We start from the raw sequence: 21,102 nt of genomic DNA, 5'->3' as shown, positions 1-21,102 counted from the left end.
CGTTTCTTACCAAAAGCACACCAAGAACTTAAGTACAGTGGACCTGGAATATATTGTTGTTGTTTGTCAACAGATAATTTGTTAGCTTCAAACCAGGTGTTGATATTAACTAGTTCAGTATTAATAGTTGAAATTAGCAGGCAGATAAAGTTCATTCACATAGATTAAAAACAGTAAAGGCCCCAGTATTGACCCTTGAGGAACTCTGTGTTTAATAGTCTGGATCAGAGATGGAGTCTGACCATGAGACCCACTGTTTTCTGTCTGATAAGTAATATCTGAACCTGAATCTAATTCTGTGGTGTAAATGCCGTGGTAACAAAGTTTGTGTAATAGTATGTTATGGTTAACTGTGTTGAGAACTTTGGATAAATCTATGAAGATTCCTATGGTTATTTCATTATTGTCAAGTGCCTTTGAAATGTTCTCATTAAGTTTAAAAGCCATGGATGTAGAGCGTTTGCCTCTGAATCCATGTTGATGTTGGTACAGCAGTTTGTATTTTTAATTTTTTTTAGGTGAGCCATGAGTTGGTTATAGACTGCTTTTTCAAAAAGAAAAGGAAGGATAGAGATTGGCCTGTGATTGGAGAACATGGATGGATCATCTGATTGGGATTATTTTAGCCCCTTTTAAGTGCTCAAGCAATATACCAGAGTTTAAAGACTGGTTGATAATGTGAAGTAAATGCTCAGAGATGCATTGGAAGCATTTTTTGACCAGACCTGGTCTTAGCTCATCAAGCCCTGCTGAAGTGGGCTTGAGGTTATTATGTCATCCATGATCTCTAATGTTGCCTGTTTGAATGTGAAGCAATTCCGTGCTGGGTTTCCATGGAATGGATGGAAATGTAAAGCGGTCTAATTACGGTCTAATATTGTCAGAAACGTTACTAAATGAATTTGCAGTGTCCGGTGGGTTGGTGATTGCCACGTTTAAATTCAGTGGTTGGACTAGAATGGTAACTTTGTTTATGAGTTTATTGATAGTTCTTTATGTGCTTTTGCATATCACTATTTTGCATTCAGTTAGTAGTTTGTCCTGAAAAGTTGTGTAATCTTTGCTTTACAAAGATTACTTAACAAATTCCTCCCCAGTAAAGTTTGTATTTTCCTTATTTCTTTTTAAAGACTCTAGTAAGCCAAGATTTCAGAGTTTTATTTGCATACCTAGATTGCTGTGGAAAGGACAAACTGAGCTCTTGGTTAATGCATTTACATTTATGCCATTTAGCAGACGCTGTTATCCAGAGTGACCATTTTGATCATTTTACACAGGTAGGCAAAGGCAAGTGTTTGGAGTCTTGCCCAAGGACTTTTATTGGTATAATGCAGGGTGCTGCCCAGGTGGGGGATTGAACCACCGTCTACAGCGTATAAGGCAGAGGTGTTACCCAGTACACTATACCAACGCAAAAATCTCTTAGCATACAGATAAAGGTCATAAATTAAAAACAGTAAAGGTCCCAGTATGGACCCTTGAGGAACTCCAGGTTTAATAAGCTTTTTAAGCTGACTGCTTGTTCATGAGGTCAGAAACCCAGATTGTTTTTTGGGATTTTACTAAGAATGTTAATGATACAGAAAACGTTTGATTGTTTGAGCGAGGGGGTTTGTAGAGACAGCCAACAGTTATGTTCCTCTTAGAAGGCAGCAGCTTTTAGAGCTCAATAAAGGCTGCTTCAGTCTCATTACACATTGAGTTAACTAGGCCGGATCGCGTGGTTCTAACGCAGAGATACACCACCACCTGCTCTGTCCTTATTACTGTGTGTGTATATTTATTTATGAAGGTATTAAGAGCCATAAAACTAGACCCACTGTTAGTGTTACTGGACCATAGGCCACACAGAAAAGCACAGTTCCAGTTTTCTGGTGCCAAATGCTCCGACTTGTTGGGTGTAGGCGACGTCACACTCACACGCCGGGAAAGAAGGCGTCTGCATTTGACCAGCCACCCCCGTCCTCCTCGCTTTGGAGGATGTGAGGGTGGAGCTCCTCTGCTACCATCCAATAAGAGCATGAGGCCTTTTTTCGCTCCACCCACTGCTTTGTGTGAGTCTCTCTCTCTCTCCCCCCTCTCTTTTTCTCTCTCTCTTTTTAATGGCAGAACAGAGCCAGAACCGAGAGAGAAAGAGGGTGAGAGACACTGGGTTTGACAGGCGAACAGAGGAAGAGGATCTTAACTAGGCTAAAATGTTGCGGGGGCTCGACGCTAGAAACCCACATGTGAGTCAGCTGCCATGTTGCTTTCTTCTTCTGTCTTTCCTCTCTCTGTTTCTGTTTCTGTCCTTCCTTCTCTCCCTCTCATGCCCCCCCCCACCCACCTCCTCTCTCTCTCCTTTTCTTCCTCTTTGTCTTCCCTCCCCCACTGTAATTATCACGCTCAGGCCTGAAATCTTGTGATGCTCCCAGGGACGAGGATGCCGGACTGTTGGGGAGGAGTCTCATGATGGCCAGGATGCTGTTAGCGTAGCTGGCGGCTATGCAGATTTCTGCTATTTTCTATTGTAGTGACACTTTTGCAGCCACTAAATTCTGCCAAAATCTGAATTTTACACCTATTTTCATGTCCAATTCATTCATTATATTGAATTTCTCCAGCTGCCACAGGACATTCGGTCATGCTAAGCTGTGTCAGATCACATACTGACCTAGCCGTTACTCTGAGTGTGAGGAGATATGCAGTTGTGATGGCTGTCATGCGGCGAAGCAAGAACTCACGTGCACAGGTAGAGGAAGCGAAAGAGAAATGGAGGTGGAAAGTCATGCTGCACTGTCTTGTACAATAAGGAAATTCCAGTGGTTTGTACGTAGCTTAGTGATTAAGATGTAAACAAGGCCGTTCAAGGTTCCTTGTAGAGAAACGTTCCGACTTCTTGCCAGTGATACTGACAGAAATCAGTAATAAATTGTGAAAAGATCATTTTATTTACCATCCAAATCCACCAGTAAACCTACGTGTTCCTTATGAGTTCAGTAGGCAATGTTGACGATGGTGAAATAGTAGAAAATATGGAAAAAGGAAGTTTTCTTTGGGGACTAATTTGCCTCACAGCACTCCGCAGCTATCCCTCCTCCATGAAAGGATTTTATAATACATTTTACCTTCAATATCCAGATATTTTCTCAGTACACAATAATACATTACAATATTTAGTTTTGCTGAGGTTTGGAAGTTGGACTAGGTTTTAAAAATACTATCAAAAGTTGTGAGTACAGTGGATGCTTTACATTCCATGCTACATTAAATCCAGTTGAACAGGGTATTCTTTGTTATGAAGCATGCAGTTAGTCTTCCTTAAATACTGAGCTGACCTGCAATATGCTCAGAAATGCTTACTGTTTACTGTTCTATTTCTGGACCAAAATTGTCTCAAAACCAGGTAAAACAACGTCTCCGCCATTAGGCGGTGCGTTAATGAAGATTCATCTAATATCTTTCTGTGAGGGAGCTTTTAGAGGTGGACAACTGGTTCCTGTCATCACCACTGTGAACGACTCTGACGCTTTCTCTAGAACGAAGCTCCACATGTTCACAGTTCATCACATGGATATTTCATTATACAAGCCTACTAGCAGTAGTGTGCAATGCTATTTTGTTATCAAATGGGAGAAAAATGCTAGCGTCTTCAGTTCTGATGCTAACACAGATTAGACTGTTTATTCAGCCTGTTATCTTTGATCTTTGACGTGCCATTGCTTGTTGGCCAGACTGTTTCAGCACGTTGGACGCCGTCTTTGCTTGCAAGACAGTTTCCAGGTTAAGTGGTCCATCTATCCATGTCGTAGATATTAAACGTGTATCCTGGTTCAATGCAGTGTGGGAGAGGTTTACTTTATAGGAGAGGTCCACTTACCTGGATTAGATTAATAATTGGCTGTCCAAACACAGTGGAAACAGGCCTCATTCACATGGATGGCGATGTGGAACGTCACTAGTGCGTGCAGCAAAAATAAGGCTTGTGTAAACTGGTACATTTGTGCTTCTTTGCCTGACTTTCAGCCTGGCTTGGTATTGATATTTCTGCTCTTAACAGTAACTTTTGTGGTCTAGAAAATTCTTTGATTATTTGATTCTCATTTTCCTGTTCCTTTTCTTTCGGCCTCTAAGAGACGAGTCATTTCTATTTCTGAATAGAGGCTGTGTCGCCCCCACCCCACACTTCCTGTAGTGTGTTACAGTCTCTCAGAATGACTGTGTGGATCGTATGAACATTATAGAGCCATTGGTTTCATGTTGTCATGTTGCCAGTATAGTACGTCATTAACAGCTACTAGCTGCTCTGTAGGTGACCCAGCCCGTCTGCAGTGACAGCAGAGGAGGGGAAAGTTCACCTCCTCACTGCTGGGCTTTAGTTACATTTGGGGGGGGATTCTGGAGAACCTCTTTTAGCCCTAACACTTCGCCCTACCCTTCTATCTCTACAAAAATCGGGACACCCTACCCCTGGACGTGAATGTGCAAAACAGAGGGCTAAGGGCTCAGTGGTAGGGGTGAGGGGTGAAATGGGATTGGGCCGTCCTGTAGTGTGTAACAGTCTCTCAGAGTGACTGTCTAGATCAATTTAACATTATAGAACACTTTTGGTTTTAAGCAGAAGTTCCATCAACAGGAAAAACCTATGTCAACATTTTTCCCAACATCATTGGCCTCGTGATAATTTCAGTGTCACAGAATGGATTTCATTCATTTCCCAGCAAATCCTCTGACACTGAAAGGTGGTGAATGGGTATGAAGGTCATACGTTGTGGAATTTGAAAGGGCCCTCATTACAGAGCCTTTCAGAGTATCGTCAGAAATGCTTATGGTTTTCCACATTGATTCCCAGTTCTGATTCCCAGCAACCTGTTCTGTGACACCCTAGTGGACATAAATTTGGTCTCTTTTACATCATTTTTGGTCGAGTGACGCTTGTCGCCTGGACTATAAACGTGGTTTTACGTGACATCATATCCGGACCTGAGACTGCGGGACTGAAACTGCGGTACTGTGGGTCTGCAGCTAGAACCTTCCTGTTTATTCAAGTGCTGTGTACGTCTAGAACCCTGTTTAAGTTGAACTGGGTTCATCAGACAGGCTCCTGATCCAGGATCAGCAGACGAGGTGAACTGTGTACAGAGGCAGAAAGCTTGACCAAAAATGGAATTCAGCTGAAAACCAGCAGGTCTGGTTGGGATGAGCTAACAGTCGCAGGTTCAAATCCCAGGACTAGTTGAGTAAACCTGGTTCGGCCTTTTGGCCAACGCACTAATGCCACCCATGACCCTCCTGCATTCTTCCCAGTCTGGGCATAGGTCGACAGCAAAATGACAGTTTGCCCTTGTAGGATCAGCAAATAATAATAAATATTAAAATAATAAAAACAACAACATGATGCCTGGAGGCCGGTTTAAACTCGTGAATAAAAGTACCTTTTCAGGAGTTATCAGCGGATCTTTATTATGTCTTTTATGGCTCGTTAGGTCTTTCAGCCTTAGGCCTCAGATTTCAAGTCTGCCTCTTTTTTGTCCGAGGATTTCAAAGCAGTCATTGTGGTGTTTCTCATTGAAGGTTAAGAGTTGTTCACTGCCCTGTAATGATGGTTACTGAGTTCCTTCCCTTTTGACTGTTGGGAATGGGAGCCGGGAGGGCGTATCCCACAGATGGCCTGACTCGGATGTTTTAAGAGTGCCATAACGTGGTTATTTAACTGGGAGTCTTAAACATTTAACTCAGTCTTGCAGTCCTCATATATAATATTGCTTAGCGAGAGCAATATTACAGCATTATCATGATAAATTATGATACTCTTTGATACTCTTATGATGGGTCTTATCAGTATTTCCAGCTATAGCATCAACTCCATATCATAAAGACAGATTTAGACAAAGGACACTCTTACAAAAGGTTCTTCAAAGGCTCTTTCGTACAGAAAATGGCTCTATAAATAGAACCATGAACGCTCAAAGAACCCTTTTCATAGTCTTTGCATTGTGAGAATGTGGTGTAGATGGTTCTTTATAGAACCTTTTGTAAAATATGGTATGGTAACATATGGTAACAATAGCAAATCTATATAGAACGATTTACAGCACATTCTCCATCAACCTCTTGGTTCTATAAAAGGGTTGAAAAGGGTTCTGGATAGCACCAGGACTGTAACAAGCTTGATATCGTAACAATAACAGATCCCTATATAGAACCCTTTTCAAAAGGAACGATCTACAGCGCACTCTCCATCAATCTATGGGTTCTGTATAGAACCATGCACACGCAAAGAACCCTTTGCATGATTAAACGGTTATTTGCATAAGAGTGTTCTTCAGATTGATGGAGATTATGCTGAAATTTTCAAAAGGGTTCTACCTAGCACCAAAAAGGGTTCTTCTGTTTTAACATGCTTGCTATCATATCAATAGCATAACCCTTTTTGGTGCTATATTGAACCCTTTTCAAAAAGGTTCTATATAGAAGCATTTTTTGTACTAAAGAACCCTTGAGGAAGCATATTTTAAGAGTGTGGACCAAAGTATTACAGTATTAATCTTATTAATTACAGTATTAATCTATCTTATTAATTGTGCTCCCCTTGCGTCTCAAGCAGAGCCTTATTCGTGATGTTTCCTCTGTGTAGATTATCTGTGCCTGTGCTTATATACAATTTGCTTGTGCTGCATATGACAGCTGAATTGTGTTGTAACTTGGCGGCCAATCTTTCGAAACATCTTTGTAAGATTTGTGTTTTAATGTTAAAGAAATTAGATGATCATAATTTAGTGTTGAAGAAATCAGACTGTCATAATTACAGTCATAATCAAGCATAACTGGCTGTGCTCAGAGTAAAGGCAGTGATGGTGACAGGCCTTTTAATGCTGCTTACAGTTGAAGGGATGTAGATTATCTCCTGTAAATTGAACGTATATCTTTTTAATGTAGAACATTTTCTTTGGCATTCATGTCTCTGTGAAGCTGCTGCATGTTCCCTGAGAAGGATACTGTGACATTAGATAAGGACTTGTTTATGCTCATCTCCAGTCTGTCCTATCGGACATGGCACTGGCCTGTGCGTCTAGAACTGGGCATTTCCATCGTAGTAACTGGCTGAACAGTGACTATTTGAGAACCTTCAAGGCCTTCAAGGCGATCTTCACTAACGTCATTGACACCCACATGAGGGACACTATCTTTGACTGAATCTCGCCAATGACACTGTGTTCAGTTTCAAGCCTGCATTAAAACAGTTTTGTTGTGCCATGGTGTGTCCGCATTGTATGCATAAACAGTGTAATCTGACATATAATCTGCACTGTGAAGGGCAGTTTCTTTCTAAACGATGGATTGAAATGATGCTTTTCCATGTGCTTTTCAGTTGGTACTGATGTGTCTTGAGTAACTTAGAAGTAAAGTAACTGAGACAACTTTTTCTAGGAAGTAACCACTAAACTAATTCTGTTGCACTTTGAAAGAAACATCATGTTTCCTGGAACATCATGTTTTCCTGATGCTCAGTTCTGTTTAAAGACTTAATTTCCGCATAAACTACAGTCACCACAGATGATTTGGAGCTTGTTTGTTACATTTCTGACCACATGTCGGCACATGGAACATTTGGATTTATACTGTAGATGGATCCGCATTATGCTCTTAAAAATAAAGTTGCCAATAAGGGTTCTTGGGAGTGATGGTATAGAGGAACCACTTTTTGTTCTCTGAAGAACTGTCCATTAGTTGGCTCTACAAGAAAAACACATTTGAAATGGTGATGTGAAGCTTCTTAAAGTTTAGCAAACCTCACCGTATGATGTAAAGGCTCTATGGAAATGTATGGCCAAGACCACCTCAGAGCCACTTAAATGTGAATTTAAACCAGTTTTATGCATAATTCAGTGGACGTAAACAAACCCTTTCAGAGTGGTTTAGTGTGAAATGGTTGATTGGCGAGACTCCGGCTATTTTCACATTACAAGGTTTGTTGCCCAAATCCAATTATTTGCTCAAATCTGATCTCTCTGACGCGCTGGTTCACACTCGGTTAGGTGAGCTTTTCCACCGTTTGCAGGCTTTAACTCCTGTTCGGTGCTGCTGCCAAGGTAACAATGAATGATGGCGCGCACGCAGTAGAAAAAAGCACAGGAATTCCAATCTGAGCGTCACATTAAGGTCGCATGGCCGCGAGTTGGATACAAATCCAATCTAGGGCCACATATGAAAGTGGATCAGGTCTGATTTGAAAAGATCAGATTTGTGTCCACACAGCGCTGAAAACGTCAGATGTAAGTCACATCAGGGTAAAATCAGATTTGTGCCATTTCAGCCTGGTAATGTGAACGTAGCCTCATATTTCTTTACAGTGATGGTGATGGGAACCAGGGGTCACCATGTCTACAACAAAAATATAGCCATTTTATTTACTATCCAAAACCACCAGTGTAACGGCGGGAAGCGATGATGAGGCGGATGCACACGCCGAGAGAAGCGAGATTTATTAAGGGTAAATCCAATATCAGGGTCTAGATAGTCCATGGTCAATGAGGCAACACGGAGAGAACGAGGGACAGACATGCCGAAAATGAACACAGGAAAAATGCACAACGGAGGCCGGAAGAACGACGCTAAACAACACAGTACATAGACCAAACAAAGACCAGCAATCTAACAGGGGAAAACACAGGGCTTAAATACAACAGGGTTAACAAGACACAGGTGGTTACAATCAAGGGTCTGGAAACAAGGGAGCAGGACCGGGAAGAAACAAAACAAGGAATCATATGGACAAGACCAGAACAAAACGAAAGCACATGGACTGGGAGGGGCCATAGTAGTAGTTTTTGGATTTGTTTATGGAATGCTGATCATGGTAAAATAGCGGAAAACTTAAAAGTTTTCTTTGGAACTGTTTTGTCATAGACAGCCTGCAAGTACTCGTCTACCATGAATGGATATTAAAAATAAGACTAAAAGTCAGAAAACCGTCTCGGACATCAGGCAGCGTGTTAGGGACCGTATCATGTAATAACTTTCCGTGGTGGAGCTTTTAGAGGCATTAAACTCTTCAGATGTCTGGTTCTAAAACCGAGTATTTCACATTAAACCACTCTGAATGCCTTTGTTTACATCTTAACCATTTATTTAAGCTGTTTTTTTGAAAATTTCTGTGAAATTCTGCTTTAAAAAAAATCTTCATTTTTGAGAGTGTATTAAGTGTTTTTCCTATTCTAACCCGACTCTTCAGCTCATGTACAAACTCGTTTAGAGCTGTGTCCGGTTTATTAGAGCGTAGTAGACTTGTATAGCACTACTTGCAGTGTGATTTTGCTTTGTGTCTCTTGCGTAACGCCCATGTCTCTGTGCTCTATCCATCAATCATTGTTAAAGCTTTCCCTGTAAATATGATCTCACTGGATGACCTCAGCTTGGGCCATGGCTGGGAGAGGTATTACTGCAATGTGTGCTTTGTAAGATTGTCTTATGTAGGAGTGAATGATGTTGGGGAAAACATTATTATGCAGTATTTTAGGTTTGGGAATAGTCCACCAAACAAAAATATCCAGCCAACAGCGTCCTGTGACCACTAAAGGACTAGTGGATGACCAACACAAACTGTGCAGCAGCAGATGAGCTGTCGTCTCTGACTTTACATCTACAAGGTGGACTGGCGAGGTAGGAGTGTCTAATGAGTGGACAGTGTTTAAAACTCCAGCAGCACTGCTGTCTGATCCACTCAGACCAGTGCAACACACACTATGGGCAAAATACCCATAGACGTATCTGTGATTGGTCAGGAAGCTCATTGCCCACCGTGAAGCATTAAGTGATTGGTTGGAGGCTCATTCACACATTGCACACTTCTGAAATGTCAGCACTGAGATGGAGAGTGTTGCGCTAGGAAGAGATATATTGTGAAATCGCAGTTTATCAGTATCTCTTCAGGATATTTGTTCGTTCGGTCATATAAGAGAAACTACGAAGATGTGATGGTTGTAGCTCAAGGCTGTTTGCTCTTGGATGTGCTTGTCACTGTTGGTTTTGCTTGCTATCAGCAAACATCAGGTTATGATTAACTGATTAAGCAAATAAGACTTTGTCCACAGGCCTTTGCATGCAGATTGTGGTTGGGCTTCAACAAAAATGTGGAATAAGATCAAGAAAAGTTCATTTTGTAGAGTAATTTCATTACAGAAGTATGGCAGGAATTCTGAGTCAGATAGAATGGATAGTTCTAGCCGAACCACCTACATCAGAGGAAGACGAACTCCAGAGAAAGATTGGTGGACTTGAAATGACCCATCGAAACAGTTTAAAGTGAGGATGATGGTGATTTGGTGCTTTTGTTGACATCATTGGTTAACTGGCCAGTGGTTAAAATGACTGAGATCTGGAAATGGCACAAAAATTCTGACCTTGGACCATGTATTGCTTAATAACCCAGCCTACATAAAGGTTAAAAATAAAGCAATGGCAAGCTGAGAGTTCGATTAATTGCACAGTGACTAAAGCTGTGTTTTCCCTCTATTTTTATTTGTTCTTCTTTTGTTTTTCATGCCTGAAGGGTTCCCATGACAGGAACACACATGTAAGTACAGTACTCCACAACCTGGCAACCCTGGCATGGAGATCCAAGACCTGCATTATGAAGGAATACTTCATTCAGCTGTGATAAAGGCTAGCATCCAATGAACCAGTGTAAGTTTACATCCTAGTACACATTTGTGTGCTAGGTCTTATGTTCAAGGCTAACCGTATCGCCGTTAGCTTTCATTCATCAGCTCTGATCGGATTTTTGGGATGAAGTATTCCTAAAGTGAATAACGTTGCATGATTAGAAGTGCACTGTGGAGCTGAAAGACATGCCTGGGTTGTGAATTGATGGCTTGCGCTAACATGAATCAATGAATGAGGAGAGTGTACATTTAGCATTCCAAGCCTCGTTATCAAGCTTTTGGCATTGCGGTCACTCACTTCTAGGCTGTACAGCTAGCCTGCATGACCTGGACATGAGTGCTGTTGTACTGCATGCTATTCTGTACCCTTGATTTCCAGGCAGCTATGTCACATGAATAAACGGTGACGCTGTAGTAAAGTCTGAGTCGTGCTTGCTAGAGGTCAGCTCCTAGCTGACCCATTAGAAACCTGAACCGAGCTTTCTCCAAAGTTCCATAGCCGAACAATTTGGGAGATATTTCGGAGCAAGTGTTCAAAGTTCTTCAGTGGTCACCAACCCTGGTCCTGGAGATCTACCTTACTGGAGTCTGGTTCAAACTCCAACCTGCCATAACTGATTAATAATTAATAATTACTAGGTAAAGAATGTTGGAAGGAAAGTAGATCTCCAGGGGGAGGGCTGGTGACCACTGTTTTGTCCAAAATGTAGCTCACGACCACTCCTAATCTTTCGAATAATTTTATTAACGTCTTAAACAATAGACCACTTTTTCCTAAAAACGTAGCAGTGCATGAAATGGCTGATGTCTAACTCAAAGATGAGATGGATTCTAGATAAAGTTGCTCTAGAAAAGTAAAAAAAGGATGCCTGTCTTAAAATATAGAGGAAAACTAAATTAAGTGTGTATTATGAAATTCTAAAAAGCTGAATTGCCACCCTGCAAAGGCAGAGGCAGTGACACTTTTCCAAGACAATAAATGGGAATAGAAATAACTTTTACTTTTATTTTTGCCTTTTAAATCACACCACAGTGAATGATTTGTAATGTGAAGCATTTACATTAAAATGTGAATCTGCTTAAGCCTCAAGAACTGAAGTTTGGAATGAAAATCATGTATTTGAAAAATTCCATTCAGATTTCCTATCAGGTAATTGTATTGAAATCGCATTGCTAAAGATAGTTAACAATCTCAGAGTCAGTGCGAATGCGTTTCTGTCTTTGTAATTTTAGATTTAAGTGCAGCATTTAAAATGGTAGACCAGAATATTTTCATGAGCTGCCCCGAAAAATTGGGTAGGCTTTTCTGGAACTGTCTTAAAGTGGTTTCATTCATATCTAAAAGGTAGAAAGTACTTTGTTAGTCTAGCTAAGCGTTGCACCAATGACTATGGCATGCTTTATGGTGTTCCACAGGGTTCTGTATTAGGCCCACTTTCTTTTTTTCTTTTTTTTCTTTGTAAAGGCTTCCTTGAGGTTACAATAACGTTTATGTTTCTGTTTATTATTAGAACCATTTTTGTCAAACAACTACTTGTTTGATTTTTTTGTTTGTTTGCTTTTGCTGTTTTACATACATGATTTTGATACTTCATGACAACACAAGTCACTGGCATGCTCTCCGAAACATTTTCTATTTCAACAAAGTAGTTTCTTCCTTGCAGGTGTGAAAAGAACCATTTTAGGACAGTTCCTAAGAGACCAACCCAGTTCTCAAATCTGTTTATCAGAATTTAATGGCAGTGGTAACAAAGGCCGATCAGGTCAAGACGGAGGTGTGCGATTATTCCCAGGGCTAAATATTACCGTAGCACTTTCTGGGGTAACTATACATCAATATTATATATTAAGGAAACCTTTGTAAGGGTTCCCAAGGTCATGGTTAGGCTCGTGGTTCATCATAGGTCAAACATTGACAGTATACAGCTGATTTTACATTAAGAGTGCTGTTGCCTTCGGTTAGGTTAGCCACAGTGAGCTAATTAGCTATCTAAACAGTACAAATAATTTTTGTGAATAATTGTGAATACTGTTGAGCTTGCTAGCTAGAATCCTAGCAAAGTAAAGGAAAGCTGTAGTTTACTGCAGAGAATGTCATAGTTTTAAAATTTTAAATGATTGATGTTATGGACGTTGCATCAAGTGGCCCTGGGGTGAAGCCATCGATGCTATCTTTAAAGTATCAGTTAAAGGTTCGGTGTGTAAGGGCATCTAGTGGTGAGGCATCCAGTGGTGAGGTAGCAGATTGCAACCAACTGATTCCCCCTCCCTCACCCCTCCCTTTCCAAGCATGTAGTAGAACCTGTGGTGGCCGTCAGATTTTCTGCCATCACCTGTCCCGATTTTTTGTTTTGCTTCATGTTGTTTGCTTCTTTGTCTCTGAGGATTTTTCCTTTTCCCTTGACTAAATAATAAGTATGATCAAAATTTAAGTTCTCCGACTTCTCAGAACACAAAGCGCTTAGCCAGCACCGGCAGCCGTTTCAACGTAAAAACCGAAGGGCACTCTCTGGAGCCATTGTTTGGTTTGTCCATGTAAATAGTTTTTCCACTGAAAAGGATGTGCTCTGTCTTCTCAAAGCTCTGTACAGGAGTCAGTGCAGGGTTATTTCCCGCCAGAAAGGAAATCGTTAAAATAATTTTACGATGCTGTTTACAGCCTTAACGTAAACAGTACTGCAGAGGGCTCTTTATCTGATGTTTGTTTAGGGATTTGGTGACAGCAACGAAGCTAAAGACAAGAAAAATCAAGCATGCTTTTTGTGGTTATGAGGGGTTTGGATGGCAGACATTTGAATGACGTGTGAGAAAACAAGGCCTAGTGTGAACGAGTGACTCAGTGCTAACCTTATGTTTTTTCCTGTTGCTCTGCAGGAGCTATATTTCCTGAGGATGCAGCGAGCAGAAGAGAAGATGGAGCGCTTGGAGAACAGGATGAAGCGGAGGCTGCGCGTTTGCGTGGCCACCTGCAACCGAGCGGATTACTCCAAACTTGCCCCCATCATGTTCGGCCTGAAGGCCCAGCCAGAGCTGTTTGAGCTGGAGGTGGTGGTGCTCGGCTCCCACCTCATTGACGACTACGGGTAAGCTGTAGTTAACATTAAAGGCACTGCTAAGACCTTGGAAACAGCACATGGAGCACATATATGGCAACGTTGACCCGACCTGTATAAAGCTTTGGAGTCAGTAAGCTGGCAAGCTGAGCTCAGAAGAAAACTGTGGTGATCAAAACCTCACTGACAGAATAACAGCTTAAGCTGGTTTATACATCTGGTGCTGGTTTAGCTGGTCACCTGCAGGGTCATTCTGGTGGACAAGCATACCAGCAGTGGTGGACGAAGTACAGAAACCATGTCCTTGAGTTAAAGTAGAGATACCCAAGGTAAAATATTCCTCCAGTAAAAGTAGAAGTTCCTCCATTTACACCTCCACTTGAGTAAAAGTACTAAAGTATTTACCTTCAAATGTACTTAAGTATAAAGTAAAAGTACTAGAAGAGTAATTAACTTAATGCAACTTAGTTCCAAGTTTAAGTTGAATAAAAACTGGCTTTAAACTCAGGATCACAGATGAGCTCCTTTACTATGTTGATCTGTAGGCGTCTGTTCATAAACATAAACCAGCCCAAACTAATTTACTATAAAATGAAATGGTGTTTGTAGAAATTCAGAAAAAAGCCGCGTCAGTCTCGACTGCATATGTGGACATATTTCTATATTGTGCTCTATTTACACAAAGTTAGTTTAGTTCATCATTTATGTTGAACAGACTCTCCCAAAGTTTTACGCTGCTGCGCTGACGTTGAACCGCGTGCTGCACTGGGTCGGTATGACCAACAGGTCAAAACCAGCTCTAAACAAAGTGACCGCTGGGCCCTGATTGGTGCTCTGGCTTTGCGCTTCTTTCGTTTTGACATGTTACGTTTTTATACACACAGAAACCAAAAGGAACGACAGATTTCTCAAAATGTAGGAGGAAAAAGTCGGATATTAGACTCTGAAATGTAGTGGAGTGAAAGGAAAAAGTCGCCCAGAACGGAGAAACTTCAGTACAGATACACCAAAAAATACTAAAGTACAGAAACTAATTACATTTACTCAGTTACTCAGTTACTGTCCACCACTGCATACCAGGTGTACAAAGCACAACAAATGGTCACTGCCCAAAAACAAGTATCTCCAAAACAGTTACATTACAGGAGGAGGCAAGTATGTTCCTAACTTTTAAGGAAGCTCTTTATTTGGATGGTCCACTGTAGATGCTCCGTCTGTCTTTAACTAACCTGCAAATAAATATCTATTGTAAATGCACCTGAACTTGAAGTTGCTTGTGAAAGATTCTTTTAAATCTATCCCTAAACTTAAGCCTAACCTCTAAGCAAAACCTACACCTACTCCTAAATCTAACCCCAGCTTTAATGTTGTTGATAATCAACCATCACCAGAAACTTTGCTACTAATTCAAGTAGCTGTATATCATCTATAGGGGGACCTTCCAAATAAGGTGTGACCACTTTCAATAGGAGTTACCAAAAAAATTTATTCCAGTGATTTTGGAGCATCTCTGTTGGTTCCTTCATCATGGAATGTTAACACAATATACAGTGAGGAAAATTAAGTATTTGAACACCCTGCGACTTTGCAAGTTCTCCCACTTAGAAATCATGGAGGGGTCTGAAATTTTCATCTTAGGTGCCTGTCCACTGTGAGAGACAATCTAAAAAAAAATCTGGAAATCACAATGTATGATTTTTTAATAATTTATTTGTGTGTTACTGCTGCAAATAAGCATTTGAACACCTGTGAAAATCAATGTTAATCTTTGGTACAGTAGCCTTTGTTTGCAATTACAGAGGTCAAACGTTTCCTGTAGTTTTTCACCAGGTTTGCACACACTGCAGCAGGGATTTCGGCCCATTCGTCCACACAGATCTTCTCCAGATCAGCCAGGTTTCTGGGCTGTCGCTGAGAAACATGAAGTTTGAGCTCCCTCCAAAGATTTTCTATAGGGTTTAGGTCTGGAGACCTGGCTAGGCCACTCCAGAACCTTGATATCCTTCTTACGGAGCCACTCCTTGGTTATCCTGGCTGTGTGCTTTGGGTCATTGTCATGTTGGAAGACCCAGCCACGACCCATCTTCAATGCTCTAACTGAGGGAAGGAGGTTGTTCCCCAACATCTCACAATACATGGCCCCCGGTCATCCTCTCCTTAATACAGTGTAGTCGTCCTGTCCCATGTGCAGAAAAACACCCCCAAAGCATGACGCTTCCACCCCCATGCTTCACAGTAGGGATGGTGTTTTTGGGCTATTACTCATCATTCTTCGTCCTCCAAACACGGCGAGTGGAAGTAAGACCAAAAAGTTCTATTTTGGTCTCATCTGACCACAGAACTTTCTCCCATGACTCCTCTGGATCATCCAAATGGTCATGGACATTTAAGACGGGCCTGGACATGTGCCGATTTAAGCAGGGGAACCTTCCGTGCCATGCTTGACTTTAAACTATGACGTCTTAGTGTATTACCCACAGTAACCTTGGAAACAGTGGTGCCAGCTCTCTTCAGGTCATTGACCAGCCCCTCCCATGTAGTTCTGGGCTGATTCCTCACCTTTCTTAGGATCATTGATAGGCCACGAGGTGAGATCTTGCATGGAGCCCCAGTCCGAGGGAGATTGACAGTCATGTTTAGCTTCTTCCATTTTCTAATAATTGGTCCAACAGTTGATCTTTTTTCACCAAGCTGCTTGGCAATTGCCCCGTAGCCCTTTCCAGCCTTGTGGAGGTCTACGATTGTCTCTGGTGTCTTTGGACAGCTATTTGGTCTTAGCCATGTTAGTAGTTGGAGTCTTACTGATGGTGTGGGGTGGACCGGTGTCTTTATGCAGCTAACGACCTCAAACAGGTGCCTCTAATTTAGAATAATAAGTGGAGTGGAGGTGGACTTTTTAGAGGCGGACTAACAGGTCTTTGAGGGCCAGAATTTTTGCTGATTGACAGGTGTTCAAAATGAGGTGCATGTTTTTCTGTGGATGATGTGGATTTCTTTTTACATATTTTGAAGGCTCCCATTTCATTTGCCGTGTGTTAAAATTTCAGGATGAATGGACCAACAGAAATGGTCCAAGATTACTTGGAAAAATGTTCCATTAACTTTAGTGACTAATGTGTTTCCTTCTCCTCTAAAGTTACCCGTTTGGAGATGCCAGGTTTGGTACAACAGTGACGATAGGCTGTTTTGAAGTCACTGGGTGTAAAGATCTAATTTATGCAGATCTTTGCTAAAAGAACACATTGTGTTGTCTAGAAAGGTTGACAAACGCTGGGGTTGACGATGACTGCTGGCACTGTTTATAGCTATGCAGTGTTCTTTAGTCCATGTTTATAGATAACAGTGAGTCATACAGTGTCAGACACCACATAATCAAGATGAGTAGAGGCCTGCAGTTAGAATAACGCTTGTTAGCTCACAATTCCGGTGCTTGAAGTGAGGAACTATTTTTAAACTATTGTTTTCATATTAGCAAATAAGTTGAAAATTGATACACACCGATCAGGCATAACGTCATGACCACCTCCTTGTTTCTACCCTCACTGTCCATCTTATCAGCTCCACTTACTGTATAGCTGCACTTTGTAGTTCTACAGTTACAGACTGTAGTCCATCTGTTTCTCTGATACTCTGTTACCCTGTTCTTCAGTGGTCAGGACCCCCATGGACCCTCACAGAGCAGGTACTGTTTGGGTGGTGGATCATTCTCAGCACTGCTGACATCTTGGTGTGTGTTGCGCTGGTACGAGTGGATCAGACACAGCAGAACTGCTGGAGTGTTTAAACACTGTGTCCACTCACTGTCCACTCTATTAGACACTCCTACCTTGTCAGTCCTTGTAGATGTGAAGTCAGAGACGACAGCTCATCTGCTGCTGCACAGTTTGTATTGGTCATCCTCTAGTCCTGCATCAGCGGTCACAGGACGCTGTTGGCTGGATATTATTGGTTGGTGGACTTTTCTCAGTCCAGCAGAGACACTGAGGTGTTTAAAAACTCCAGCAGCACTGCTGTGTCTGATCCACTCAGACCAGCACAACACACACTAACACACCACCACGTCAGCGTTACTGCAGTGCTGAGAATGACCCACCACCCAAATAGTACCTGCTCTGTGAGGGTCCATGGGGGTCCTGCCCACTGAAGAACAGGGTAACAGAGTATCAGAGAAACAGATGGACTACAGTCTGTAACTGTAGAACTACAGAGTGCAGCTATACAGTAAGTGGAGCTGATAGGATGGACAGTGAGCGTAGAAACCAGGAGGTGGTCAGAATGTTATGCCTGATCAGTTTATATTACTTTAATTTAGATCATTATTGGTCATTTTATTATAAAAAAACATCACATTGTGTTGTTAAATGACCCTCAGTTACATTGTAGTGTTCAAACGTTTACTGGCCATTTAGTTGAATGCAAACTAGTAGTTCGCCCTTGGCTGATAATCAGTTGGAGGCCAAACATGGACGTGTAGCATAGACCACAAGCTGCTCATATCTCAGTGCTCCTGTGTTTGAAAGCCTTGTGGCCTCGAACTTGAGCTCCTTTGACGTTTCCATGGAAACGCTGGAATGTTACACAGTCTCTCAGCATGGTGGGCCGGTCATGGTTGGCCAGACCCAGCATATCAATATAACAAGCACACACTTCACCCCTACTGGATCCCACAGAACTCAGACTCCTTAAAATGCCTCTGCTAACATTTCATTTCATTATTTTTCACTCGTAGCTCATTGAAACATGTGGAGAATGAAGAGGCTGCGAGCATTCAATCTGTACCGTACGGCTTCTACTGTTTCATTTAAAAAGCTCTATAATGTTCATATGATCCACACAGTCGCTCTGACAGACTGTAATACACTACAGGAAGCGTAGGGGGCGATATGGCTTCTACTGTTTCATTTAAAAAGATCTATAATGTTCATGTGATCCACACAGTCGCTCTGACAGACTGTAATACACTACAGGAAGCGTAGGGGGCGATATGGCTTCTACTGTTTCATTTAAAAAGCTCTATAATGTTCATATGATCCACACAGTCACTCTGACAGACTGTAATACACTACAGGAAGCGTAGGGGGCGATATGGCTTCTACTGTTTCATTTAAAAAGCTCTATAATGTTCATATGATCCACACGGTCGCTCTGACAGACTGTAATACACTACAGGAAGCGTAGGGGGCGATACGGCTTCTACTGTTTCATTTCAAAAGCTCTATAATGTTCATATGATCCACACGGTCACTCTGACAGACTGTAATACACTACAGGAAGCGTAGGGGGCGATACGGCTTCTACTGTTTCATTTAAAAAGCTCTATAATGTTCATATGATCCACACAGTCGCTCTGACAGACTGTAATACACTACAGGAAGCGTAGGGGGCGATACGGCTTCTACTGTTTCATTTAAAAAGCTCTATAATGTTCATGTGATCCACACAGTCGCTCTGACAGACTGTAATACACTACAGGAAGCGTAGGGGGCGATACGGCTTCTACTGTTTCATTTAAAAAGCTCTATAATGTTCATATGATCCACACAGTCGCTCTGACAGACTGTAATACACTACAGGAAGCGTAGGGGGCGATACGGCTTCTACTGTTTCATTTAAAAAGCTCTATAATGTTCATATGATCCACACAGTCGCTCTGACAGACTGTAATACACTACAGGAAGCGTAGGGGGCGATACGGCTTCTACTGTTTCATTTAAAAAGCTCTATAATGTTCATATGATCCACACAGTCGCTCTGACAGACTGTAATACACTACAGGAAGCGTAGGGGGCGATACGGCTTCTACTGTTTCATTTAAAAAGCTCTATAATGTTCATATGATCCACACAGTCGCTCTGACAGACTGTAATACACTACAGGAAGCGTAGGGGACGATACGGCTTCTACTGTTTCATTTAAAAAGCTCTATAATGTTCATATGATCCACACAGTCGCTCTGACAGACTGTAATACACTACAGGAAGCGTAGGGGGCGATACGGCTTCTACTGTTTCATTTAAAAAGCTCTATAATGTTCATATGATCCACACAGTCGCTCTGACAGACTGTAATACACTACAGGAAGCGTAGGGGGCGATACGGCTTCTACTGTTTCATTTAAAAAGCTCTATAATGTTCATATGATCCACACAGTCGCTCTGATAGACTGTAATACACTACAGGAAGCGTAGGGGGCGATACGGCTTCTACTGTTTCATTTAAAAAGCTCTATAATGTTCATATGATCCACACAGTCACTCTGACAGACTGTAATACACTACAGGAAGCGTAGGGGGCGATACGGCTTCTACTGTTTCATTTAAAAAGCATTCAGCCCAGTAACTAAAGCAGGTTTCTATAGTGTGATTCTCTCTCTGTCTCTCTCACACACACAGGAACACCTTCCGTATGATCGAGCAGGACGAGTTCGACATCGGCTCCAAACTGCACACCATCGTCCGCGGCGAGGACGAGGCCGCCATGGTGGAGTCTGTCGGCCTGGCGCTAGTCAAACTCCCAGATGTCCTGCAGCGCCTGGCGCCGGACGTCCTGGTTGTCCACGGTGACCGTTTCGACGCACTGGCCCTAGCCACTGCAGCGGCGCTCATGAACATCCGCATCCTGCACTTGGAGGGCGGAGAGGTGAGCGGCACCATCGATGACTCCATCCGCCACGCCATCTCCAAACTGGCCCACTACCACGCCGTCTGCACGCGCTCTGCTGAGAGCCACCTCATCGCCATGTGCGAAGACCACAGCCGCATCCTATTGGCCGGCTGCCCATCCTACGACAAGCTGCTCTCTGCCCACCAGAGGGACGACTACACTGATATCATCAAAACCTGGCTCGGTCCGTGAATTAAGATTTTGGCTAAACTTTGTCAAGACACTAGTACACAGATCAGGCATAACATCATGACCACCTCCTCGTTTCTACTCTCACTGTCCATATTATCAGCTCCACTTACTGTATAGCTGCACTCTGTAGTTCTACAGTTACAGACTGTAGTCCATCTGTTTCTCTGATACTCCGTTACCCTGTTCTTCAGTGGTCAGGACCCCCATGGACCCTCACAGAGCAGGTACTGTTTGGGTGGTGGGTCATTCTCAGCACTGCAGTAACACTGACGTGGTGGTGGCGTGTTAGTGTGTGTTGTGCTGGTCTGAGTGGATTAGACAGAGCAGTGCTGCTGGAGTCTTTAAACACCTCAGTGTCGCTGCTGGACTGAGAATAGTCCACCAACCAATAATATCCAGCCAACAGCGTCCTGTGACCACTGATGAAGGACTAGAGGATGACCAACACAAACTGTGCAGCAGCAGATGAGCTGTCGTCTCTGACTTTACATCTACAAGGTGGACTGACGAGGTAGGAGTGTCTAATAGAGGGGATAGTGAGTGGACACCGT

At 42.3% G+C, this 21,102-nt stretch overlaps 1 protein-coding gene across 9 annotated transcripts in view; it reads left to right on the top strand.

Moving 5' to 3' along the window:
• The window catches only part of gne (glucosamine (UDP-N-acetyl)-2-epimerase/N-acetylmannosamine kinase), a 44,109-nt gene that overhangs the window by 12,211 nt on the left and 10,796 nt on the right, over positions 1–21,102 (top strand). For 2 of the 9 annotated variants that reach the window (XM_017724124.2, XM_017724125.2), the window contains 4 exons: positions 2,110–2,228; positions 10,532–10,555; positions 13,518–13,726; positions 20,089–20,543. In XM_017724124.2, coding sequence (XP_017579613.1) covers positions 2,196–2,228; positions 10,532–10,555; positions 13,518–13,726; positions 20,089–20,543 — 721 coding nt within the window. In that variant the 5' untranslated portion in view covers positions 2,110–2,195. Of the gene's footprint in view, positions 1–2,109; positions 2,229–10,531; positions 10,666–13,517; positions 13,727–20,088; positions 20,544–21,102 lie in introns of those variants that run through there. The other 7 variants (XM_017724131.2, XM_017724130.2, XM_017724134.2 and 4 more) reach the window with 5 other exon arrangements.

Source organism: Pygocentrus nattereri, chromosome 22 (genome assembly GCF_015220715.1).
Source record: "Pygocentrus nattereri isolate fPygNat1 chromosome 22, fPygNat1.pri, whole genome shotgun sequence".
In the NCBI taxonomy this organism is placed as follows: Eukaryota; Metazoa; Chordata; class Actinopteri; order Characiformes; family Serrasalmidae; genus Pygocentrus; species Pygocentrus nattereri.
This window is presented reverse-complemented; position numbering and strand designations above follow the sequence as displayed.